The 26,061-nt window shown below is 43.1% G+C and overlaps 1 protein-coding gene across 1 annotated transcript in view; it reads right to left on the minus strand.

Moving 5' to 3' along the window:
- Positions 1-26,061, minus strand: part of LOC124788962 (dual oxidase) — a 549,428-nt gene that overhangs the window by 34,201 nt on the left and 489,166 nt on the right. The window contains exons 13-15 of the mRNA XM_047256252.1: positions 19,823-20,122; positions 10,620-10,969; positions 4,638-4,801 (exon numbers count right to left, since the gene is read on the minus strand). Coding sequence (XP_047112208.1) covers positions 4,638-4,801; positions 10,620-10,969; positions 19,823-20,122 — 814 coding nt within the window. The remainder of the gene's footprint in view (positions 1-4,637; positions 4,802-10,619; positions 10,970-19,822; positions 20,123-26,061) is intronic.

Genomic DNA, 26,061 nt, shown 5'->3' on the forward strand with positions numbered 1-26,061 from the left:
GCTCCTTAAAATACTTACAAAAGAGAACTCTGGAAAATGGGTCGTCTAGATGCAAAAGTCATAATGTCCATTTTTTGGTGAAATGATGGTGACAGACCAGACATCGTGTCAAACTCGACATCCTAAAAGTGAACGAATCGTACAGATTTTATTCACAAAATGAAAGAAATTGACATACTGGAGCTGCTGACGAACGCTTCGTATGCAGTAGCTGTAATGCAGCAAAACGCGTCGTGTCCCTAGCAGTGTGCGAGGACCACAAATTCTTTGTCCTGCAGTAATAAATCAGTTCTACAGGCTAAATGTTGCAAAATTCGTACCACTGGGATTACACGAACATTTAAATTAAATTCTGTTTTCAATGCATGTACGGATGTTTTACGGAAAGTGGCTAATTTTTTGTGTATTGAGACTGGCTCTCGTAATCCAAGCTCCAACATTTACCCCCGTCGTATATGTTCGCCAATAAAGCTATTATGACTTCCTTTGCGTGCGCATTCGAGTAATGGAGAGTCCTTAATAGTGCTCAGTTACAACCAGCACTCTTCGGCAAGGGAAGGAAGAATAGTCGCGATGTGGAGAAGTGAAAAAATTCGTTTTGTTGAATAGTTTTTTTCTAAATAACTTGAATACGACAAATTATTTTATTCTGAAATTATGTGGCAAGATGGAGAATGCTTTTACCATCTACTATAAAGGCAACTCATCTTTTCACCTTAACAATTAACAGTTAGTCGCCCTCCACAAAAAAAAACTGAGTAAATGGATCAGCGATTAACTTGAATGGGTGTCATGGGTCGTCCGCCCGAACAAATGGAACGAACAATGACGAACAAAACGAGATTTGTTTTTAAAAAAGAAAAGGTGATAGACCACTTGCCCGCAAAAGGCAAAGGTCCCGAGTTCGAGTCTCGGTCCGGTACACAGTTTCAAACTGCCAGGAAGTTTCAAAATCCCCTTTGTTTTAGTGACTGCCACCCCAGTTCGTGCATCATATCCGTAACTCTCTCTCCCTTATTTCGCGATAACCGCAAGCAATACTCCAGAAGAGGGCGGACAAGCGTAGTGTAAGCAGTCTCTTTACTAGATCAGTTACATTTTGGGAGTGTTCTACCAGTAAATCGCAGTCTTTGGTTTGCTTTTCCCACAACTTTATCTATGTGATCGTTCCGGGTTAAGTTATTCGTAATTGTATTCTATAAGTTTTTAATTGAGATTACAGTTTTAGATTTGAGTTATTTATCATGTAATTGAAATTTAACGCATTCCTTTTAGTACTCATGAAGATGACTCCACACTTCTCATATTTTCGTCTAAATCATCTGGCAATTCGTTGTGACCATCTAATAACTTTACGAGACGGTAAATGGCGGTACCACGTGCAAACTAACTAAGAAGGCTGCTCAGATTGTCTCCTAAATCGTATACATAGATCAGGAACAACAGAGTGCCTATAACCATTTCCTGGCGAACTCCAGACGTACTTCTGTTTCACTCGATGGCTTTCCGTCAGTTATTACGAACTGTGACCTTTCTGACAGGAAATCACGTATCCAGCCACACAACTGAGGCGATACTCCATAGGCATGCAATTTAATTAGAATTAGCTTGTGAGGAATTGTGTCAAAAGCATTCTAGAAATCTAAAAATATGAAATTAAGTTGATGTCTCCTGTCGAAAGCACTCATTACTTCGTGAGAATAAAGAGCTAGTTGCGTTTCACATGAGTGATATTTTCTGAATCCGTGTTGGCTGCTTGTCAATAAATCATCTTCTTTGAGGTAATTCATGATATTCGAAAATCCTACTGCAGTCGACTTTAGTGGACAGGTCTGTAATTCAGACGGATTACTCCTATTTCCTTTCTTGAGTACTGGTGTAACTTGTGCCATTTTTTCAGTCTTTGGGTACTGTTATTTCTACTAGCGAGTGGTTGTGTGTAGTTGTTAAGTATGGAGCTGAGTGACATACAATCTGGACCGCAGACCTTTCCCTTATTAAGTGATTTAAGCTGCTTTGCTATACCGAGAATATCTACTTCTAAGTTACTCATACTGGCAGTTGCTTTTGATTCAAATTCTCGAATATTTACTTCGTCTTCTTTTGTGAAGGAATTTTGCAAAACTGTGCTTAATAACTCTGGTTCAGTGGCACTGTCATCAGTAAAATTAGCGTTGTTACCGCCTAGTGATGGTATTGATCGCGTCTTGCCACTGGTGTAGTTTTGTTGTGGAAACTATTATAAGCATATGGCATCGAAGTTCTCGCTAAATTTCGACCTTCCGTAAAACTTCGCCGATCATGGGGATTTTGCGTTGTTTTAAATTTGGCACGCTTTTTTCGTTGCTCCTGCAACAGTGCTGTGACCTGTTTTGTGTACCATGGGAGATCAGTATCATCTCTTATTGATGTATTTGGTACGTATCTCTCAGTTTCCGTTGATTTCTTTGAATTTAAACCACATTTTGTCTACGCTTACATAGACAGACTGGAAAGAGTGCAGACTGTTTCCTTGGAAATGTGTGAACTGTGCATAGAGCATAGGTAACACATACCTCCGGAAACGTACCGGAGTCCTTTATTGAGTTGCAGGATCAACGTGCTATTAAGCAAGTGGTTAAAACATTTTGGCTCATCTCTGTACATCGAGCTTAGTGACGTTACGAATTGTAACTTTCATGTTTAATTAAATTCTTATGTAGGATTTCATTGCTTATTTCACTACTTTCGTGCCTTGTAACAAATGTGTTCTATACTACACTGTCTGGTCACATTAATGCGACCACCGCCTATATTCGATGTCAACGTGCAATAACTATTCACAAATGGTAGGTGGTGGCAGTAACAGCGGAGGGTATACAGCTTAATGCTTATTGCGGGACGTGGAAAACAGTGCAGTCGTTGTCGTTACGAGGAAACGGGGCGATTTATCTGATGTCCAAAAGGGCTTCATCATTGGCTTTTCGGCCAGTGGTGGAAGCATTTCCGAAACAGCTAAGTTTGTAAACTGTTCGCGTGCCATCACAGTTAAAGTGTATCGTGCACTGCAAAATTTCACTATCCAAAAACGGCCCCGAGACAATTGTGGTGCACCATGGGTTATCGATGACAGGGATGAACGACAACTGCGGGGAATAGACGTTTAACTGTTGAGCAACTGACCGCCCGGATGAAACAAGGGACTACTAACAGTTGCGTATGGGTCTCCACAGCAGAGGCCTGGTACATCCATCCATGCTCACTGTTGTTCATCGGTGACGAAGACTGGAATTTGCTCTCCAGTACATCAACTGGACGTCCTCACAGCAACTGGACGTTCTCTGAGTGCCGACGGGTGGCTCCATCAGATAATTTACATTTTATTCTCCAACGGACAGATGTCCGTTGGCGTGTATCCGTTGGCGGGTACGGCGTGAAACATCCGAAAATAAACATCCTGCATGCGTTATGGCCTGGGGAATGTTTTCATAGCATTCCCTGGGTGATGTCGTCATTCTGGAAGGCACAATGGATCAACACAAGTATGCATCTATCCTTGGGAACCACGTCCAGCCCTAGATGCAGTTTGTTTTTCCTCGGGACGATGGCATCTACCAGTAGAACAATGCAACGTGTCACATAGCCCACAGTGAACGTGGGTGGTTCGAAGAGCACCAGAATGAGTTTACCGTACTTCCTGGCCACCAGACTGTCGGGATTAGCACCCAATCGAGAATCTGTGGGCCCACCCCAGTCGGGTTGCCGGCCGGAGTGGCCGAGAGGTTCTAGGCGCATCAGTCTGGAACCGCGTGACCGCTACGGTCGCAGGTTCGAATCCTGCCTCGGGCATGGATGTGTGTGATGTCCTTAGGTTAGTTAGGTTTAAGTAGTTCTAAGATCTAAGGGACTGATGACCTCAGAAGTTAAGTCCCATAGTGCTCAGAGCCATTTGAACCATTTTGAACCAGTCGGGCTGTTAACGCCGTGGATCGTCAACCGAGAAACCTAGCGTTTCTGGCCACGACACTGGGGTGGGCATGGCTCCTCATCACTGTCGGAATCTTCCAACACCTCATTGACTCTCTTCCTGCACGACCCGCAGCAGCCTGCTCAGCAAGAAGTGGCTATTCAGGCTTTTGACAGGTGGTCATACTGATGTGACTGGACAGTGTATTTAGATGGTATGAATCCTAAACATCTTCAGCTTCTCTGCTCGCTGTTTTATTTGAAATTGTTCGCTGTTATTATTCATTTATATTTTCATAGATAATTTATTTTATTTTTCTTCTTTCCGAATACACGCGCTCAGATGATTAATTTCTGATTAAACAAACAATTACTTTCTGGAATAATAATGACGTGTCTTTTAAAATTCAGGAAAGGATACATGATTAAACAAACAATTACTTTCTGGAATAATAATGACGTGCCTTTTGAAGTTCAGAAAAGGATACAACGAAGTTTGTAAGTCATTACAGCAAAAGACATTTTTAATTATGGTAGTGAGATCACACTGAGTACAGAGTTGATATTCATCGGACTACTTTTGGGAAAAGAAGTCAAAATTTCATTTGCATCTTTCAAGCCGAGAGTGATAGCGGAAACGTTAACGTGAACTTAACCCTTCTATAATAAAGTGGTTGATGTTGTGTACTTACGTATAAATCTTTCAATGAAGAGTGCCACTGTAATGACGTAGAACACGAAGAGATAAAATATATTCTGTCGGTTTTCTTCTAAATATGTAGTTATGCTGTCCCACCATTGCTGCAGGCAGTTGCGTCTTTGCTCTTGTGGTGGTTCAATGTGGAAGGAAGTCATTCTGAAACAGAGAAATGTAGTTGATATGAGACATACATATATACATACATACATGAATCCTTGTTCCATAGATCATGAATACGACAATGATGTGGAACATGTCACTTTAACATAAGTTTTCTTTACAAAAAATAATTAATTAATTAATTTTTTTACAGTTACTACTTCATATCTAAGAATTCATCTATTGAGTAGATGGAGTTGTCATTCAGAAATTCTTTTAATTAGCTTTTAAATGTTGGTTGGCTATCTGTCAGACTTTTAACACTATTTGGCAAATAACCAAAGAGTTTGGTGGCAGCATAATTCACCCCTTTCTGTGCCAAAGTGAGATTTAATCCAGAATAGTGGGTATCATCCCTTCTTCAAGTGTTGTAGCTATGCACTTGGCTGTTATTTTTGAATTGGGATGTGTTATTAATGACAAATTTCATAAGTGAATATATGTATTGCGAAGGCACTGTGAATATCCCGAGTTCCTTAAATAAATGTCTGCAAGGTGATCTTGGGTGGGTTCCAGCTATTATTCTCATTACACGCTTTTGCACAATGAATACTTTCTCTCTTAGTGACGAATTGCCCCAAAATATGATGCCATATGAAATCAGTTAATGAAAATAGGCATAGTAGGCTAATTTACTGATATGTTTATCACCAAAATTTGCAATAACGCTAATAGCGTAAGTAGCTGAACCTAACCATTTCACCAGATAATCGATGTGTTTCTTCCAATTCAATTTCTCATCAATGCGCACATCCAGAAATTTTGAGTATTCTGCCTTAGCAACAGACTTCTGTTCATAGTTCATATTTATCAATGGTGTTATATCATTTACTGTACAGAATTGTATAAACTGTGTTTTCTCAAAATTTAGTGAGAGTCCACTTGCAGAGAACCACTTAATAATTTTCTGAAAGATATTATTTGGAATTTCCTCAGCTGATTCTTGCTTCTTGGGTCTGATTACTATACTTGTATCATCAGCAAAAAGAACTAACTTTGCATCTTCATGAATATAGAGTGGCAAGTCGTTAATATATATTAAGAACAATAAGGGACCCAAGACTGAACCCTGTGGGACACCATTCTTGATACCACCCCAGTTAGAGGACTCTGCTGGTATTTGTAGACTATCTGTACTGTTAATTCCCAACCTTCTGCATTCTTCCAGTTAAGTATGAATTAAACCATTTGTGCACTGTCCCACTCATACCACAATAGTTAAGCTCATCTAGAAGAATTTCATGATTCACACAATCAAAAGCCTTGAGAGATCACAAAATATCCCAATGGGTGATGTTCAGTTATTCCTTGCATTTAATATTTGATCAGTGAAAGCATATATAGTACCGCTTCTCTTATTAAGCGTGACATGTACTTTCGACGGCAGCTTCATGAAAACAGTACGAAACAATGGAAAGCAGGCGGGACAAGCAGATTACAAATGCAGAATGATCCTGCCGTTTGAGACCATAACGTCCGTGGAACGCTTTTGTGGAGAAGCCTCACATGGCTGTCAACGGCCAATACACGTTACTTTGGTGGCGTTTGACTGGGGTGTAGTCGACTCGAGGTATGGACGCGGAAGAATTCTTCATCATTAGCGGTGCAGTGGAGCTGCCTTGATATTCCTGGCCGTCAGTTCCTGCACTAAAGTTCTCAATTAAATCCCAAACCGTCCTTACAGTACGAGGTATAGTGAAGTAGGAGTCTGCTGAAACCATGATCGGAAGGAGTAGATAGATTTAAGAGTAAATAATACATTGGTAGGAGATTCGTTCATTATTATAAGAATTTTATAACAGTTATTCAAAGGACTGAGTTGTCAGGTTCATTAGATGCTGCCATGGCATGTTTCAAAGCAGCCCCAACAAATAACATCAGTAATATGAATATGACTCCCACTACACCATGAGTAGTAATTTCAACCATAAAATCTTTAAAATAAAAAGAAATGAGTGGAATCGTAAGATATTAAACAAGTTATTCAAAAGTGTTCTTCTGAGTGTGGTAACATATTAAGTTATTTGTTTAACCAGCTGTTTTCCACTGGAACACGTCTCGACCGGCTGAAATATGCTGGAGTCAGCTTCTGTAGCAGAAAAGAGATACAAATATTTCATCACTTAACGTCCAATTTCACTTTCCCCAGCTCCTTGGCGGTTTTAGAAAAGGTAATATACACTGAGGTAGCATCCCCTAATATATCGTACCTCCTTTTGCTCGGCGTAGTGCAGCATCTCGATGTGGCACGGGCTCAACAAGTCATTGGAAGTCACATGCAGAAATATTGAGCGATGCTGCCAAATCATTCGATCGATTTGTCCAGAATGTTCTCCAAACCATTGGCGAACAATTGGGCCCCGGTGACATGGTGCATTATCATCCATAAAAATTCCATCGTTGTACGGGACATGAATTCCATGCATGGCTACAAATCGTCTCCAAGTAGCCAAACATAACCATTCCCAGTCAATGATCGGTTCAGTTGGCCTAGAGGACCCAATCCATTCCATGTAAACACAAGCCACACATTTACGGAGCCACCACCAGCTTGCACAGTGCCTTGTTGACAACTTGGATCCATGGCTTCGTGTGGTCTGCGTCACACTCGAACCGTAGCATCAACTCTCACCAACTGAAGTCCGCCTGCTTAGCTGGGTGTAACGTGCTCGCCTCCCACACAAGTGGGCCAGGGTTCGATTCCTGTTAGGGTTGGAGATTTTCTCCGCTCGAGGACTGGGTGTTGTATTGTCCTCATCATCATTTCATCCTCATCACCGGCGCGCAAGTCGTCCAATGTGGCGTCGAATGAAATAAGACTTGCACTTGGCGGCCGAACTTCCCCTAATAGGGGCCTCCCGGCCAACGATTCCATACGCTCATTTCCAATTACCAACTGAAATCGGGACTAATCTGACCAGGCCACGGTTTTCCTGTCGTCTAGGGTCCAGCTGATAAGGTCACGAGCCCAGGAAAGGGACTGCAGGCGATGCCGTGCTGTTAGGAAAGGCACTAGCGTCATTCTCTACTGCTGTAGACCATAAACGTCAAATCCCGCCGCACTGTCCTAAGGGATACGTCGCACATTGATTTCTGCGGTTACTTCACGCAGTATTGCTTGTCTGTTAGCACTGACAACTCTGTGCAAACGCCGCTGCTCTCGGTCTTGGATGAAAGCCGTCGGCCACTGCGTTGTCCGTGGTGAGAAATAATGCCTAGAATTTGGTATTCTCGGCATACTCTTGACATTGTGGATCATGGAATATTGCACTCCCTAATGATTTCCGAAATGGAATGTCCCATGCATCTAGTTACAACTACCATTCCACATTCAGAGCCTGTTAATTCCCGTAATCATGTCGGAAACATTTTCACATGCCCTTTTATAGCTTGTGTACGCGATACTGCCGCCATCTGTAATGTGTATTCGTTATCCCATGACTTCTGCCATTTCAGTGTACAACCTACTTCTTAACCATCTGACTGCAAGTAATTTATCGTCAAAGTCACAGTCTGGATTTTTTAAGTGTTCCGAAGGCTCTTTACATATACTGAAAGCGTGTACTTAGTGCGTTAGACAGTAGGTTACAGGCTGCTTGATGTCACGGACTGCGTGGCCCCTCCCGCCGGAGGTTCGAGTCCTCCCTCGGGCATGGGTGTGTCTGTTGTTCTTAGCATAAGTTAGTTTAAGTAGTGTGTGAGTCTGGGGACCGATGACCTCAGCAGTTTAGTCCCTTAGGAATTCACACACATTTGAACATTTATTGAACAGGCTGCTTGTGTATTCTGTGTTCTTTCGAAGGCTTTTGACTCTTTAAACCACTATATCCTTTTAAGTAAATTATAATGTTCTGGTGTATCAGCAAAACGCTGTAATAGAGTTGGAATCGTCTCTCTGACAGGATTAAAAAAAAAAAAAAAAAGATCGCATGTAATACTGGTTGTGGTAAACACGCGATGCAACTGCACCAAGCATACTTTAACTGCCAAGGCTAATCTTCGCCGTGCTAACTCTAGTGTAAGCCCTTATATCATCCACTGTTCAATGATATGTGAGTTGTTTGCTGTGCACGCACTACTATACTCAAATTTCAAGCTTTGTTATAAAGCAGTGCTTCTTTTGCCGGAATAATTGTTTCGTAGTTCACTTCCACGCCTTCAAAAATATTAAAAATGTGGAGTAATGTTTTTTTTTTTTTTGACAAGTCATAGAATCCAACGAGACCTAGTGCAGGGTCCATCCTGACTTTCCATAGCCCTGTCTGTCATGAAGGAAAAGCACACATTGGTTGACTAAGTGAAAGTGAAAATATAAAGTGCAGGAATTTTTTTTTTACTCAGCCTGTATAAAATCAGTATGGACAATCAGCTCGTCACGGAAAGAGGTTACAATGGATACCGTACAGTGGCTAAAGCTATAAAGAGGCACGCGTTTTGTGGTGGTTCTATAATTGCTACACAACGGGTGAGAGTTTTATGGGAGGAATGACTATGAGTGAGTAAGCCACATTCAATTAACCCCGAAAAATCAGTAAGCGAATGTCTTTTCTATGGGTATCCGACAAATACTCTTCGTCATTGTGTCTGAAAATGGTTTGTGGATAATAACACTCCTGAAATAGACTGGCCTGCCCAGAGTCCCGACCTGAGCCCAATGGAACACTTTTCGGATGAGTTAGAATGCCAACTTCGCTCTAAATATCAACGTCCAACATCACTGTTCTCTGATTTCTTGAGAAAGAATGGGCTGCCATTCCTCCAGACATTCAAACACCTCATTGGAAGTGTCCCCAGCAGAGGTCAAGCCGTCATGAAGGGTCGATAAGCCTCTTGTTAATGGGGTCAGATAGTATAAGGACGTAGTTCTCCGTGGCTAGAACCCATTTCAGAGATTGTTCCTGGGTTTGTAACCGTGTACGATACGATAAAAATTACCTGTCTCTGAGATACTATTACAGGCAGTCCTGATCAGTGTGACTCACTTGTTATGAGTGTTTCATTACCACTTCTCAAGAACGAGCAAGGAGAATGGAAACTGTCACCCATGGTATTTTAATAGGAACCATACTGACAATCACCTGAAATGATTTCGACAAATCGTGAAATCTCAAGTCAGAGAAACTAGATCGATTAATATATGACTGTATCGTGTCGTACTTCCCAATCTTTTACTGTTGTCATAACAAAACTGAGTGAATCTAAGGTATTTCTACCCATGAAAAGTTATTGAAGCTGTGCAGTACTCGTAATATGAAGATAGATGAGTTGTACTGCATTTTTCTCAAGGAATTTGAGTAGCTAGCTCTTCAAAACACTCTTTTCGTCTGAACTGAGCTGTCCTAGACTGTCCGATCCACTTCCATTGGTACTTCCACTTTAGCTAAAAACTGCGTTCTCCCGGAATGTGGCAACTAACGGAAGTCAGTCACTCTATAGACAAAACATTTGCATATAATCTTTTTCTAATATTTTAACTTTTTACCTGCAGGCCATTCGGTCAATTGCACCTAGTTTCACCACTATGTAGAATGAGGTGTGGCAACGCGCCATCAGGTCCATACAGATTATTAAGGAAATCAACTTCAGGTGGTTGTGTACACAGTTGTCAATAGTCACTCTGTTCCACCGATAAAAGCTGCCACAGTTCTCGATTTTTTTGTTTGTTTGCTTGAATACATTACCCATTTTCTTTGGTTACGCTATGCGTGTTTGAATGGCTTTAGATACGTGGACATATACCGTGTAAGACGTTCACTTACTTGCAAGGGAAATGCAAAAAACAAAAAAAAAACCAAAAGTAATAAACGGTACAAACCTGGCGACATTGGTCGAAGTGTCTAGGAAATTCTGCTTCGCGCCTTTGCAGTCGAGGCCGATGGCGACGAAGTCGCCCTTGTACTCCTTCATCATGAGCTTGAAGTCGCTGTAGGTGAGGGAGTCCTTGTGCTGCAGGCCGGCGTCCTGGAACATGCCGTCGATCAGCTCCGTCACGTGCTGGTCCGACAGGCTGGTGGTGCGCGCTATCTCCACCAGGGACCGCAGCATCTCCGACAGCTCGCCCTTGTCTATCACGCCGTTGCGGTCGTTGTCGCACATGTCGAAGATGATACGCAGCTTGTCCTCTGTTTTGCCGCGCGAAAACAAGACGACGGTGTCCAGAAATTCCTGTAAATAAGCATTACAGTGAACACTGTAGCCTTTGCTAGGTCAAGCAGCAGTTCATAGAACAGAATCGTAATCAAAAGCTTTTATTCGAGATGGTATGCGAAGGTTCCCTGACCATATTAGCTGAAACTGATACATCCTAGTTAGATCTCATTCTGCACTATCGTCTTCAAAGCTGTCCCTTGCAACAGAAGACACTGGTCCCACATTACAGGGCTATTACAAATGATTGAAGTGATTTCATAAATTCACTGTAGCTCCATTCATTGACATATGGTCACGACACACTACAGATACGTAGAAAAACTCATAAAGTTTTGTTCGGCTGAAGCCGCACTTCAGGTTTCTGCCGCCAGAGTGCTCGAGAGCGCAGTGAGGTAAAATGGCGACAGGAGCCAAGAAAGCGTATGTCGTGCTTGAAATGCACTCACATCAGTCAATCATAACAGTGCAACGACATTTCAGGACGAAGTTCAACAAAGATCCACCAACTGCTAACTCCATTCGGCGATGGTATGCGCAGTTTAAAGCTTCTGGATGCCTCTGTAAGGGGAAATCAACGGGTCGGCCTGCAGTGAGCGAAGAAACGGTTGAACGCGTGCGGGCAAGTTTCACGCACAGTGATGTGAAAGATTCAGTGTTTAAACCTCCTCTACCAAGAAACGTGCCAGAACTGCGAGCTCGCATCAACAATGCTTTCGAACTCATTGATGGGGACATGCTGCGCCGAATGTGGAGGAACTTGATTATCGGTTTGATGTCTGCCGAATCACTAAAGGGGCACATATCGAACATTTGTGAATGCCTAAAAAAACTTTTTGAGTTTTTGTATGTGTGTGCAAAGCATTGTGAAAATATCTCAAATAATAAAGTTATTGTAGAGCTGTGAAATCGCTTCAGTCATTTGTAATAACCCTGTACATTACATTACATTAATCCTTGTTCCATAGATCATGAATACGACATTTCGTAATGATGTGGAACGTGTCACTTCAACATAAGATTTCCTCACCCAAAATAATTTATTGATTAATTAATTTTTTTACTTACAGTTACTACTTCATTTCTAAGAATTCATCTATTGAGTAGATGGAGTTGTCATTCAGAAATTCTTTTAATTAGCTTTTAAATGTTGGTTGGCTATCTGTCAGACTTTTAATACTATTTGGCAAATGACCAAAGAGTTTTGTGGCAGCATAATTCAACCCTTTCTGTGCCAAAGTGAGATTTAACCCAGAGTAGTGGATGTCATCCTTTCTTCTAGTGTCGTAGCTATGCACTTCGCTGTTATTTTTGAATTGGGATGTGTTATTAACGACAAATTTCGTAAGTGAATATATTTGTTGCGAAGGCACTGTGAATATCCCGAGTTCCTTAAATAAATGTCTGGAAGGTGATATTGGGTGGGCTCGAGCTATTATTCTGATTACACGCTTTTGTGCAATGAATACTTTCTCTCTTAGTGACGAATTGCCTCAAAATGTGACGCCACATGAAAGCAGTGATGAAAATAGGCATAGTAGGCTAATTTACTGATATGTTTATCACCAAAATTTGCAATAACCCTAATAGCGTAAGTAGCTGAACTTAACTGCTTCAGCAGATAATCGATGTGTTTCTTCCAATTCAATTTCTCATCAATGCACACATGCAGAAATTTTGAGTATTCTACCTTAGCAACAGACTTCCGTTCATAGTCTATATTTCTCAATGGCCTTATGTCATTTACTGTACAGAATTGTATAAACTGTGTTTTCTCAAAATCAAGTGAGAGTCCATTTGCAGAGAACCACTTAATAATTTTCTGAAAGATATTATTTGCAATTTCCTCAGCTGATTCTTGCTTCTTGGGTGCGATTACTATACTTGTATCATCAGCAAAAAGAACAAACTTTGCATCTTCATGAATATAGAGTTGCAAGTCATGTGTAAAGATATGTCATTGTCTGGTAATCTAACGTATCTGAGCAGTCTTCCCAAAGATATGCAAATGAATGGAGTTAGATTGAATGTAAAAAGTAACCACTCTCACTACTGTCGACTGTTTTCGTTGAGTACGAACATTTTAAATAGCTCCCAAGGGTAGTGGTCGCTTTCATTTGCTGATTGGTCTCCTGCAGAATGTTAGTACGGTCAGCCTCCATTCCATAAGGGGTCTCCATGTTGCAATGATTTACCTAAGCTGCTAAAGGAAATGGCCATCAAACTGCAGCCTGCGGGTCGAAGTCAAATATTCGTGCGGCCAGCAGTTCTCAGTCGTATTTCATAACGATTTGCGTCTAGCAGCTAACAACTGAATCCAGAAAACATCAACTAACTTAAGAGCTTCTTAAGAGTGTAGTTTGCCTGCTCAGTAAGAAACAAAAATACTTACAGAGACAGTAATATCTTAAGATGTGCTTCATTTTAATTGACACTGGCTGCCATAGGATCCAAGACTGAACCCTGTGGGACACCATTCTTGATACCACCCCAGTTAGAGGACTCTGCTGGTTTTTGTAGACTATCTGTACTTTTAATTTCAACGTTCTGCATTCTTCCAGTTAAGTATGAACTGTTTTTTAATACTTTTAGAGTTCATTCCGAAAATCTATCTTTTGTTAAGGTGTTTAGTATTCACTGCGATACCACATGAAATCCTTCTCCACTGTATAAAATACATGCCCCTTCAACTATGAGAAGAGAAAGAAGTCTCATGGAGATAACTCTGGTTTTTAGTAAAAAATATGTATAGTGTAGCCCGTATGCAGTCGTGCATTGTCATGGTGGACTACCGAGTCTGTGTCTGTGCTGCTTACCCTTCAGCCTCTGAGGTAAGCTGCCAACTTTACTCACTTTACTGACTATGGGAGCCAGCGTCAATTAAAATGAAGCACATCTTAAGATATTACTGTCTCTGTAAGTATTTTTGTTTCTTACTGAGCAGGCAAACTACACTCTTAAGAAGCTCTTAAGTTAGTTGATGTTTTCTGGATTCAGTTGTTAGCTGCTAGACGCAAATTGTTGTGAAATACGACTGAGAACTGCTGGCCGCACGAATATTTGACTTCGACCCGCAGGCTGCAGTTTGACGGCCATTTCCTTTAGCAGCTTAGGTAAATCATTGCAACATGGAGACCCCTTATGGAATGGAGGCTGACCGTACTAACATTCTGCAGGAGACCAGTCAGCAAATGAAAGCGACCACTACCTTTGGGAGCTATTTAAAATGTTCGTACTCAACGAAAACAGTCGACAGTAGTGAGAGTGGTTACTTTTTACATTCAATCTAACTCCATTCATTTGCATATCTTTGGGAAGACTGCTCAGATACGTTAGATTACCAGACAATGACATATCTTTACACATGACACTACCTCTCTGGGGTATCTAAATGTGAGACATACTGTTCAGTTACCTACAAGGAAATACTTTTAATGGAAAAGGGGAAATTAACTTCTTAATGAAATGGAATAATGATCCGCAGTAGGTATGTAAAAATACGTCTACGCCTTTGTGTCATCCCTCGTCCGCCCACACATCACACATAAAATTAATAATACAAAATACAAGACTGATGACCACAGATGTTAAGTCCCATAGTGCTCAGAGCCATTTGAACCATTTGAACAAAATACAAAACAGTCAGTAATTAATTCAAAAGTTTTAATGTTGCGTCTGGTCTCAAAAGCTTTTTGTGCTTTAATTACCCAAATAATCATCTACGTACGCTACCTGAGCAGAAGTGTCAGGACATTCCTACATTCTAGGTGCTTCAGTCCGGAACCGCGCTGCTGCTACGGTCGCAGGTTCGAATCCTGCCTCGGGCATAGATATGTGTGATGTCATTAGGTTAGTTAGGTTTCAGTAGTTCTAAGTCTAGGAGACTGATTACCTCAGATGTTAAGTCCCATAGTGCTTAGAGCCATTTGAACAGCCCTACGTAAAGCGGCACTGACCACTGGATGTCATGAGAGGCGGACTCCCTTCCCCCTATAAAAGGCGGGGGTATCTTGATGTCATTAGTGAAGCAGTGACAGCAAAGTGGAGGATCAGGACACTAAATAACATTGAACGTGGGCTAACCATTGGATGTCAGCCGTGCAACATACGTATCAAGGAACTTTCAACCCTTCCAAGGTTGCTCAAGTCTACTTTTGGTTACGTAGTAGTGAAGTGGAAACCAGAAGCAACAACTATATCTAAATCAAGACCAGAAAGACCTCACGAATTGACGGACAGGGAAAGTCAGGCAATGGAGAGAGTGGTTGCAAAAAATCGCATGAAATCAGTGAAAGAAATCACTCGTGAGTACCAAATTGCTATCAAGAGTCCAGCTAGCACAACAACTGTGTGTAGTTAGTTAAGGAGAATGGCGTACACTGGTCAAGCAGCTCCTCATAAACCTCACGTTTCTTAGCCAGTGCTAAGCGACGCCTAAAGTGATGAAAGAGCAACGTTACTGGACAGTGGAAGACTGGAACCGAATGATCTGGAGTGATGAATCACGCTATACACTGCAACAATCCGCCCGAAGGGTCTGAGTTTGGTGACTGCCTTGAGACCGTTACCTCCCAACACGTACACCGTCGACAGTGAAGTACAGAGGAGGTGCTGCTACGGTATGGGGGTGTTTTCCGCGGTTAGGATGGGGTCCTATCATGCTTCAGAAAATCGTCGGAATTGGAAGACTGTAAGATATTTTGAAAGAATGCGGACCTTGTTTATTTTCAAACACAAAACTTAAGGAACTTGTTTTATGTTCAACCTTAACTTCGATCAGATTTCACGCCTTTGCTCACCTTTAAGGAGCGTTGTGCTCTCGCTTATCAACTGATTGCTTTTACGTGTTGAAATGATGAAGTCCCTTACTCCTTGACAGAGCGTAGGGGAACGATGCGGGAGACCCGCACCGCCGTACCAGGCAAGGTCTAGTGGAGGTGGTTTGCCATTGCCTTCCTCCAACCGTAGTGGGGATGAAGGATGATGAAGACGACACAACAACATCCAGTCATCTCCAGGCAGGTGAAAATCCCTGACCCGCCGGGAATCGAGCCCGGGACCCTGTGCTCAGGAAGCGAGAACGCTACCGCGAGACCACGAGCTACGGACACATGTTGAGAAACTTAATTTTTTTTTAATCAGGAACTTTAACTATTGTGCAGTTTTTACTTGTGAAAGAACTTTGGTTAATTCCGGACTTTAAGAAATTTTACTTTCATAATATATGTAAGACTTTGTTAAAACTGTGCTCCAGAAATAAACTTTTTATATTGTGACCACCCGTCTCTGTAGTAGAACCGGACATATCAATCTGAACATAGTTTAGAACATTGTGTGCTGAGTAATGTGAAACAATATTTTTGGAGAGGACGTGAACCCTGTCATAAAGTAGCATCTGCAAAGCAGTGGTTTGTGGACATCACTACCTAGTCTGGTTTTGACTCAACGAAGAATACGCTGCATTTCATCCACACACACCCACAAACCTCAATGGAAGCGTCCCGAGCGAGTTGTCATCAGGGCGAATGGTGGACACTCTCCGTACTAATGGCCACTATTAGATATCCGAAAACTTTTGATCAGATAGTGTATTACATTTTTCCTCTCCAAGTGAGAGTGACATCTTAACCAACGAACAATTCAGTTCGTAGTCAGTTGCCACACTGGTTCAAGAAGGATGTATGGGAAGATACTAGCAGTTTTCAGTGTGCTCATAAACATTTTCGCGAAAAGTATAATTATGGGAAGTTTTGGGTACCACTACATACACTCTAAGAGGGAAAAAATAACATAAAAGGAGCGTCACGAAGGAATTACCCGAATAGGACGGAAATCGGTAGATGTGATGAACATGTACAGACAAACAAATGATTACAATGTAAGAGAAATTGGATTGTTTATTCAAGAGAAAGAGGTTCACGAATTGAACACGTCATTAACGTATTGGTCTACCTCTGGCCTGTAAGCAAGCAATTATTCGGCTTGGTATTGGTTGATAGAGTAGCTGGATGTCCTCCTCAGTGATATCATGCCAAATTCTGTTCAATTGGTGCGTTGGATCGTCAAAATCTCGAGATAGTTGAGAGCCCTGCCGATAATGCTCCAGACGTTGTCAGTTGGTGAGAGAACCGGTGACCTTGCTGGCCAAGGTAGGGTTTGGCAAGCACGAAGGCAAGCAGTAGAAACTCTCGCCGTGTGCGGGTGGCATTATCTTGTTAAATTATAAGCCCAGGATGGTTTGCCATGAAGGGGCGTAGAATATCGTCGACGTACCGCTGAGCTGTAAGGATGCCGCGGATAACAACCGGAGGGGTCCTGCTATGAAAAGAAATGGCACTCGACACCATCAGTCCTCATTGTCGGGCTACATGGCGGGCTACTGTCAGGTTGGCACCCCACCACTGTCTGGGGCGGCTCCAGCCACTTGACGGGAGTACACTACTGGCCATTAAAATTGGTACACCACGAAGATGACGTGCTACAGACGCGAAATTTAACCGACAGGAAGAAGATGCTGTGATATGCAAATGATTAGCTTTTCAGAGCATTTACACAAGATTGGCGCCGGTGGCGACACCTACAACGTGCTGACAAGAGGAAAGTTTCCAACCGATTTCTCATACACAAACAGCAGCTGACCGGCGTTGCCTGGTGAAACGTTGTTGTGATGCCTCGTGTAAGGAGGAGAAATGCGTACCATCACGTTTCCAACTTTGATAAAGGTCGGATTGTAGCCTATCGCGATTGCGATTATCGTATCGCGACATTGCTGCTCGCGATTGTCGAGATCCAATGACTGTTAGCGGAATATGCAATCAAATGGCTCTGAGCACTATGGGACTTAACATCTATGGTCATCAGTCCCCTAGAACTTAGAACTACTTAAACCTAACTAACCTAAGGACATCACACAACACCAAGTCATCACGAGGCAGAGAAAATCCCTGACCCCGCCGGGAATCAAACCCGGGAACCCGGCCGCAGGAAGCGAGAACGCTACCGCACGACCACGAGGTGCCGACAATATGCAATCGGTGGGTCCTGGAGGGTAATACGGAACGCCGTGCTGGATCCCAACGGCCTCGTATCACCAGCAGTCGAGATGACAGGCATCTTATCAGCGTGGCTGTAACGGATCGTGCAGCCACGTCTCGATCCCTGAGTCAACAGATGGCGACGTTTACAAGAAAGAACCATCTGCACGAACAGTTCGACGACGAATGCACCAGCATGGAATATCAGCTCGGACACCATGGCTGCGGTGACCCTTGACGCTGCATCACAGACAGGAGCGCCTGCGACGGTGTACTCAACGACGAACCTGGTTGCACGAATGGCGAAACGTCATTTTTTTCGGATGAATCCAGGTTATTTTTACAGCATCATGATGGTCGCATCCGTGTTTGGCGACATCGCGGTGAACGCACATTGGAAGTGTGTATTCGTCATCGCCATACTGGCGTATCGGTCACCTCTTGTTCGCAATGACGGTACTTTGAACAGTGGACGTTACATTTCAGATGTGCTGCGACCCGTGGCTCAACCCTTCATTCGATCCCTGCGAAATCCTACGTTTCAGCAGAATAATGTACGACCGCATGTTGCAGGGCCTGTACGGGCCTTTCTGGATACAAAAAATGTTCGACTGCTGCCCTGGCCGGCACATTCTCCGGATCTCTCAAAATTGAAAACGCCTGGTCAATGGTGGCCGAGCAACTGGCTCGTCACAATACGCCAGTCAGTACTCTTGATGAACTGTGGTATTGTGTTGAAGCTGCATGGGCAGCTGTACCTGCACACGCCATCCAAGCTCTGTTTGACTCAATGGCCAGGCGTATCAAGGCCGTTATTATGGCCAGAGGTGGTTGTTCTGGGTACTGATTTCTCAGGATCTATGCACCCAAATTGCTTGAAAATGTAATCACATGCCAGTTCTAGCATAATATATTTGTCCAATGAATACCCGTTTATCATCTGCATTTCTTCTTGGTGTAGCAACTTTAATGGCCAGTTGTGTAGAATTGTCTTCAGTGATGAGTCCCGCTTCGAAATGAGCCCGATGACCAGCGAAGACGTGTCAGGAGACGCCCCAGACAGTGCTGGGGTATCAACCTGTCTGTCGCACGCCATACGGCCTGACAATCAGGAGTGATGGTCTGGGGTGCCATTTTTCTCCATAGTAGGAGAAAGACCATTTGGTTCTCATCTGCTGCACCGTTATAGCCAACGGTACATCGACGACGTTCTACTCCCCATTTTGTTGCCGTTCGTGGCAAGCGATCATGGGCTTCCATTTCAGGAAGACGATATCCACCCGTACACTGCTAGTGTTTTTAATGCTTGTCTTTGTGCTTGCCAAACTCTGCCGTGGCCAGCAAGGTAGCCGGATCTCTCTCCAACTGAGAACGTTTGGGGCATTTTGAGCAAGGCCCTCCAACCATCTCTGGATTTTGACTATCTATCGCGCCAGTTGGACAAATTTTGGCACGATATCCCTCAGGTGCTCATCCATCAAGCTGAATAACCGCTTGGGTAAGGTCCAGAGGCGGACCAACGCGTTATTATCTTTCTCAGTTTCTGAAGCTTTTTCTCTTGAATAAATCATCCAAGTTTTCTAAAATTACAACCATTTGTTTGTCCATACACGTAAATCACATTTACCGATTTCCGTTCCATTTTGATTATTCTTTCGTGGTGCGTCGCTTTTTTTTTTTGTAGTTTTAGAGTGTATTTCGCTGGGTTCAGCGTACTTCAGGGCCTACGCGGAACCTATCGAATTATCGATACCTTTCTGGCTCCTATTACCTTGTCAGAAACGGAACGTTGTAAGCTGTTACTCGCTGTTTAACTGAGAGAAGGCAGGCGCGTTACCTGGAAGGAGATGCGGCCGTCGCCGTCCTTGTCGACGATGTTGAACATCTTGCGCACGAAGACGGCGTCGGGCTTCATGCCGAGTGCGCTGGCAAACTCGCTCTTGGAGAGCGAGGTGCGCATCACGGTGACGACCTCGCCCGCCATGTTGGAACGGCGGCGCTTCTCGCCGGGTCGCAGGCCGAACGTGAGGGCGTACGCCTCGCGGAAGAAGTGCTCCAGCCGGCGCTGCCGCCGCTCGCGCGTCTCCGCGTTGGCCAGCATCGCGTCGCGCTGCCCGGGCACCGTCACCAGCCGCACCTGCGCACCGCCACCACATCTCCTCCGATCACAGCAGGGCCGAGGCTGCGCCGAAAGACCCCACCCCATCCTCCCCTCTCGGCTCGAACTTCGACTTGTCGTCTCCCCTCCCCTCGTGTACCGACTTACCACAGGTTTTCTCTTGTTTAATATTCACCCCACTCCTTCATGCTAGATTGCTACTAGGGGCTAATAAAAAAGATGGACCTAGTTTAATCAATTCCTTTTTCATGAAATGCAAATTTGATACAAACAATTTCTACACTATTAGAAAAAGAGGATTCGATAAATCATCTTCGTCGTTACTAATATTTTTATTTTTATTTATGGAACAGCATACGTATCTATATATATTACAAAATTTTTCTTTCTGTATCTCAACTGACTGATTCACGAAGAAGGTTTGTGTATGAATCTTTTTACCGCTAATGCCATATATGTATATATGTTGATGCGCTGTTCGTCCAGAATGGATTGGTAGTCAGGGGCTCATATTGTTAGCCAATTAACAGATTCTAATAATACTTAGAAAGTGTTTTTTGTACACATATACCCTTTCCTAAATGCGATGATGCCTGTTGATATCAACAAACTGAAAGTAGGGTAAATTAGAATGTCAGTTGCGTTTGTTGCAGGAGTCTAGTGCGAGTCGTTTACGAGATATCGTACAGTGCAAAGTTTCCACTGCACAGCAACACTAGTTTATGCCATTCAACCTCCTTAGGAGTTGGGTATGATGTTGTTATGTTGGCTTACAGTGTGCGCGTGTGTTCCTTGAGTGCATTGCGACTTGCTAGTCGGTTAGGGAGTAACGGTACAAGCAGTATGTTGTGAGTGAATGATGGGATTCAACAATGCAGAAAAAGCCGACATGCTCATTTTGTTTGGAAAGTGTAAGAAGAAAGATATCCTAATAGAAGTCAAATGTCTCGGCAGTTATTTGTCAACCTCTTCAACGAGTTACGCGAATGTGGTAGTCTAAAACCTAGCCAATGTAACAGAGGGAAGCAAGCGACAACAGAAGAGGGGGGATTAATGTCCTTGCTACTGTTGCAGTTGATCTACACGTTAGCCTCTGTGCAATCGCAAGAGGAAGTGGCAGGAGTCAGACAAGTGTCCTACACATTCCCTATCGACATAGGCTCCATCTCCATCACATCTCTCTCCATCAAGAGCTGAGTGGGAACCATTATGAGAATAATGTTAACTTCTGGACAGGATACCCGAGATGTACCATGCAGCTTGTTCAGTGATGAAGCCACGTTTACCAATCATGGACAGGTCTGCTGGCAATCCCCGTTGGGTTTGTCAGCTGAAACATCAGCGACCATGCATTGTAAACGTGTGGTGTGGGACAGTGCAACATCAGCTCACAGGCCCGTTTTTCATAGACAGAACACTGAATGGGCACAAGTATCGTAGCCCCTAACAGACCATCTTCCATAGGTGCTAGAAGATGTTCCTCAGAAGACTAGGAGGAACCTGTGGTACCAACATGATGGCTGTCTAGCCCATAGTGCATAGAGTACTTCAGCATGTCTTCACGATTTGTTTCAGAATCCTTGGACTGGACCCAGAGGACCTGTATGGCGGCTGTCCCATTCCCCAGATTTGACGCCTGTGACTTTTTTGTGTGGGGAAGCTGAAATGCTAGCACATGTGCAGCAGTCGTTCCACACCAGACTGGAAGCATGTACTGCCCCTGACAGTGCTCAAAATGTTCAAATGTGTGTGAAGCCTTATGGGACTTAACTGCTAAGGTCATCAGTCCCTAAGCTTACACACTACTTAACCTAAATTATCCTAAGGACAAACACACACACCCATGCCCGAGGGTGGACTCGAACCTCCGCTGGGACCAGCCGCACAGTCCATGACTGCAGCGCCTTAGACCGTGACAGTGCTCATTTTGAACCCAACCTGTGATGGTCAATTGTCTGGCTGCTGGTCAGAATTCACACAACTAGTGTATCCACTTGGGTTGTTCTTTAGCGTGTACTATCACAGGTGTTGTATAAGTGTCAGTGTAGGAACTTTACAAAATACGATATCTCGTAAACGACGTGCACTAAAAACTGCAACAAGTACCACTGACATTCTAATTTACCCAACTTTTAGTTTGTTAGTGTCCATAGACACTTTTCCATTTGAGAAAGTGTGTGTTTGCACACAGAACAAACTTTCTAAGTATTATTATAATCTGTTGATTGGCTAACAATACAAGCCCCTGACTACCTATTCTGTGAAAACTACACATCAACAGCACGTTCCGTTTCCACACACACACACACACACACACACACACATACACACACACACACACACACACACACACACACATACACACAAATACACTTACAGACAAAAATACAATTTGTAAGAAAACAGCCGGCCGGAGTGGCCAAGCGGTTCTAGGCGCTACAGTATGGAGCCGCGCGAGCGCTACGGTCGCAGGTTCGAATCCTGCCTCGGGCATGGATGTCTGTGATGTCCTTAGGTTAGTTACGTTTAAATAGTTCTAAGTTCTAGGGGACTGATTACCTCAGAAGTTAAGTCCCATAGTGCTCAGAGCCATTTGAACCATTTTTGTAAGAAAACAATTTTCGATGTGAAAAGTTAATATTAGTAAAGCGGACATCTGTCTGTGGTGCCACTGGCTACCTCACAGCCACCCTTTCCTTGAGGGCCAGGTCAGTGTTGTATTTTCAAATGGAAACGCCATTTTTAATGTATATTCAGGTTCTACGCCGAAAAATACGTGCGATTCACTCAAACCATTGTTTGACATTAGTGGGAAATGGCGCTGTAATCGACAAATATCAAGTTTGCCTAGTATTTGCAATTAAGAACCGACTCGTGTGAGCCTACATTTCATTTACGATGCAAATGGAAATCTTTGTGTTCTAACGTTTGAAATTGATATTCATACGTTACATGAGTGTCGCAAATGTTATTGTACTGTACAAATAGAACGGCTAGACAATGTAATTTCTGGCAAACAAGCTACTTATATGGTAACATAGTCTCTTGTTCCCTACGGGTTTGGCTGTGGTGACTCCTCAAACCACTGGAATGCTTGATTTCGGTGGCCACAATCGAAGTCCGCCATCAGGGTGATTGAATTCGTAGTGTATCTCCATCCAGTCACCGAAACTCTACATGGCTACCGGAGGAATACAAAGCACAACCATTGTCATAAGCTAAAATGTCCATGAAGTGGTGGTGACAGGCACACCTGCCATGGATACTCATCGAAATCAAACATCCTGACTGTGAGCGGCAAAAGAACCCACTGAAATCAGGCACCTAAATAGTGAGAGACAAGAGGACTCACAGAAATAAAGCAACCAAATGACAAGAGGCAAGGGGACTCACTGATACCAAGCACCCCAGTGGTGAGAGGAAAGGGGACTCACCAAGATAAAGCATCGTGGTGGGATCAGAAAACCATTACATCCACCCCATTGTTCCTGGATCACGATAAAGGTAGTTTTTAAGCGACCACTGAAATGGCTAAACATATTGTACTGTACAATCGAGTTTGCAAACGAGACATTCGTCAATTACAGCGCCATCTACCACGAATGGAAAACAATGGTTCAAGTAAACTGTACGTACTTGTTGGCCAAGAACCAGAATACGCAATAAAAATGGGAGTCTCCGTTTAAAAATATGAAGTTGACTCCTCCCGCCCCCTCCCCACGCAGGAGAGATGGTGACCAGTTGTAACATAGACAGATGTCCATTTTAATAATAGTATCCTTTCAGCTAAAACATTTTTTTTTGGTGCGATGTGTCGTTTTCGAGATATTTAGTTGCCTCAAGTTAAAATAAACACCTTTATATATATATATATATATATATATATATATATATATATATATATATATATATATATATATATATATAATATACAAACACCTTTATATATAAACGCCTTTATATATATTTTTTTCTTCAGCAGTCCATAGCATGACAAAGCACATACACAATGGCGTTGAATGCATCGCAATATTCCCATTACATCCCGAGATATTGAGACGCGAAATTGACGTTTGAAACACCCGACATGCGCTGCTAGCGCACGTCCTGAGGCTCAGGCGTGAACCCCATGCTGCCCGTAATCGCGATGTGATTGACATGTATAATCACACCTCCATACTTATCAAGAGGGACACTTACTTGTCAATCACATCGCGATTACGGGCAGCATGGGGTTCACGCCTGAGCCTCAGGACGTGCGCTAGAAGCGCATGTCGGGTGTTTCAAGCGTCAACTTCGCGTCTCAATATCTCGGGATGGAATGGGAATATTGCGATGCAATCAACGCCATTGTGTATGTGCTTTGACATGCTATGGATTGCTGAAGAAAAAATATAGGAGGTCCATTTAAAAAGACATAAGTTTGTGTTAAAAAACACATATGCTTTCGTTTTAGAATGTTTCCAAATATGTACATTCATGGGCCCCAGCCCTACATTGATACCGGTGAAAGTCGTTTTCCAACAGCTGTTATTGTTCCAGAGATATTTTGGGTGGACAAGATAGCTGGGACACCCTGTATATATATTAAAGGGGTAGGAGGAGAGAAGCGGTATTAATTAGACTGGATCCATCTCCATCTTTAGCCTTGTGCAGCAAATTAACAAGGAGGATTTCCTTTGTCGTTACTAATATTTCTCTTTTCTCAAAAAATAGTAAAATGCATAAGCATAAAAGCGAGACCCAAAAAACTTGTACAACCATGTCAATGAGATGTAAAATTAGTACAGATAAGAGTCCAGTACCCCAAGATATATTCAACAATCCTGAAAAGGGAATGTTAAATTCTTGTAGGTAGTGTATTGGAATTCGAGACTGAATTAAAGGACTTTCCATTGGGCTATTCAATCCACTCCATCGAAGAATATCGTAATGAAAACGCTTAAAAGTAAGTCTGCAAAGAGGAATCGATGACATAGGCTGATTCTCTTACAGCGAATAGTGACAGCTTTATCTGAGCAAATGGGTGTGATCTCTTAAGGTTCCTCGGAAAAGTTGATTAATGGTGCGCTGCCATCTGCTCTACGAGTTAGTTCTATTTTCTGCAGAATATTTCGACGACCGATAAGCCGTCTCCTTCAGATGCTGCGAGTTTGCTGTTATGTGCACTCACTCACTGGACTCTAATAAAACTTGTGAATTATTGTTGACCTCACCCAGCTATTTATATCCGGGTTCGATTCCCGACGCGGTCTTCACCCATTGATACCTTTTCCTCGACATGTTGGTTAAAAGAAGAAAGGACGGATCCCTGGATCACAGCATATATAGAAAAGCTGCTCACACTGACCTCTGCCTCAACGCCGCGAGCCCTCATCATCCGTCTCTCACACTAAATTTACATCCGTCACAAAGACATCTGGTGCTAAAGACTCTGGTCCATAGATCTCGAACGTTTTCAGATGAGGAGAGCCTCGTAGAAGAATTACACCAACTACGAACACTGTTCCGACAGCTAATGTTAAAGACGATCTAGGACTCAGAAACCTGGGTGTACATCTCATTCTAAGCGAATGCAGCTTGTCTTACGTGGGGCAGACTGTGAGAACAGTCGAGAAGAGATGCTACACATACTACTGAAACAATCAGGCAAATCAGCTGTCGCATAGCGCTGCCTCGAGTACAATCATGAAATGAAACACGACGAGATCAGTATCGTGGTGCAAGCGCCAACTTACTGGTACACCGTAATAATGGAGTCTCTCGAAATAAAGATGTTTGGAAACCTAATAAACACGAAATTATTCAACAATTGCGAACTCCTCTGATATCAGCTGAATTAGCTATGGGAGTGTGACACACGAAAATTTGTGCCGGCCCGCGAATCGAGCCTAGATTTGCCGCTTATCGCTAGCGGTCGCCTTAGCTATCTCGGTCATCTGTGCACGCTTCGTCGA

Source organism: Schistocerca piceifrons, chromosome 3 (assembly GCF_021461385.2).
Source record: "Schistocerca piceifrons isolate TAMUIC-IGC-003096 chromosome 3, iqSchPice1.1, whole genome shotgun sequence".
In the NCBI taxonomy this organism is placed as follows: Eukaryota; Metazoa; Arthropoda; class Insecta; order Orthoptera; family Acrididae; genus Schistocerca; species Schistocerca piceifrons.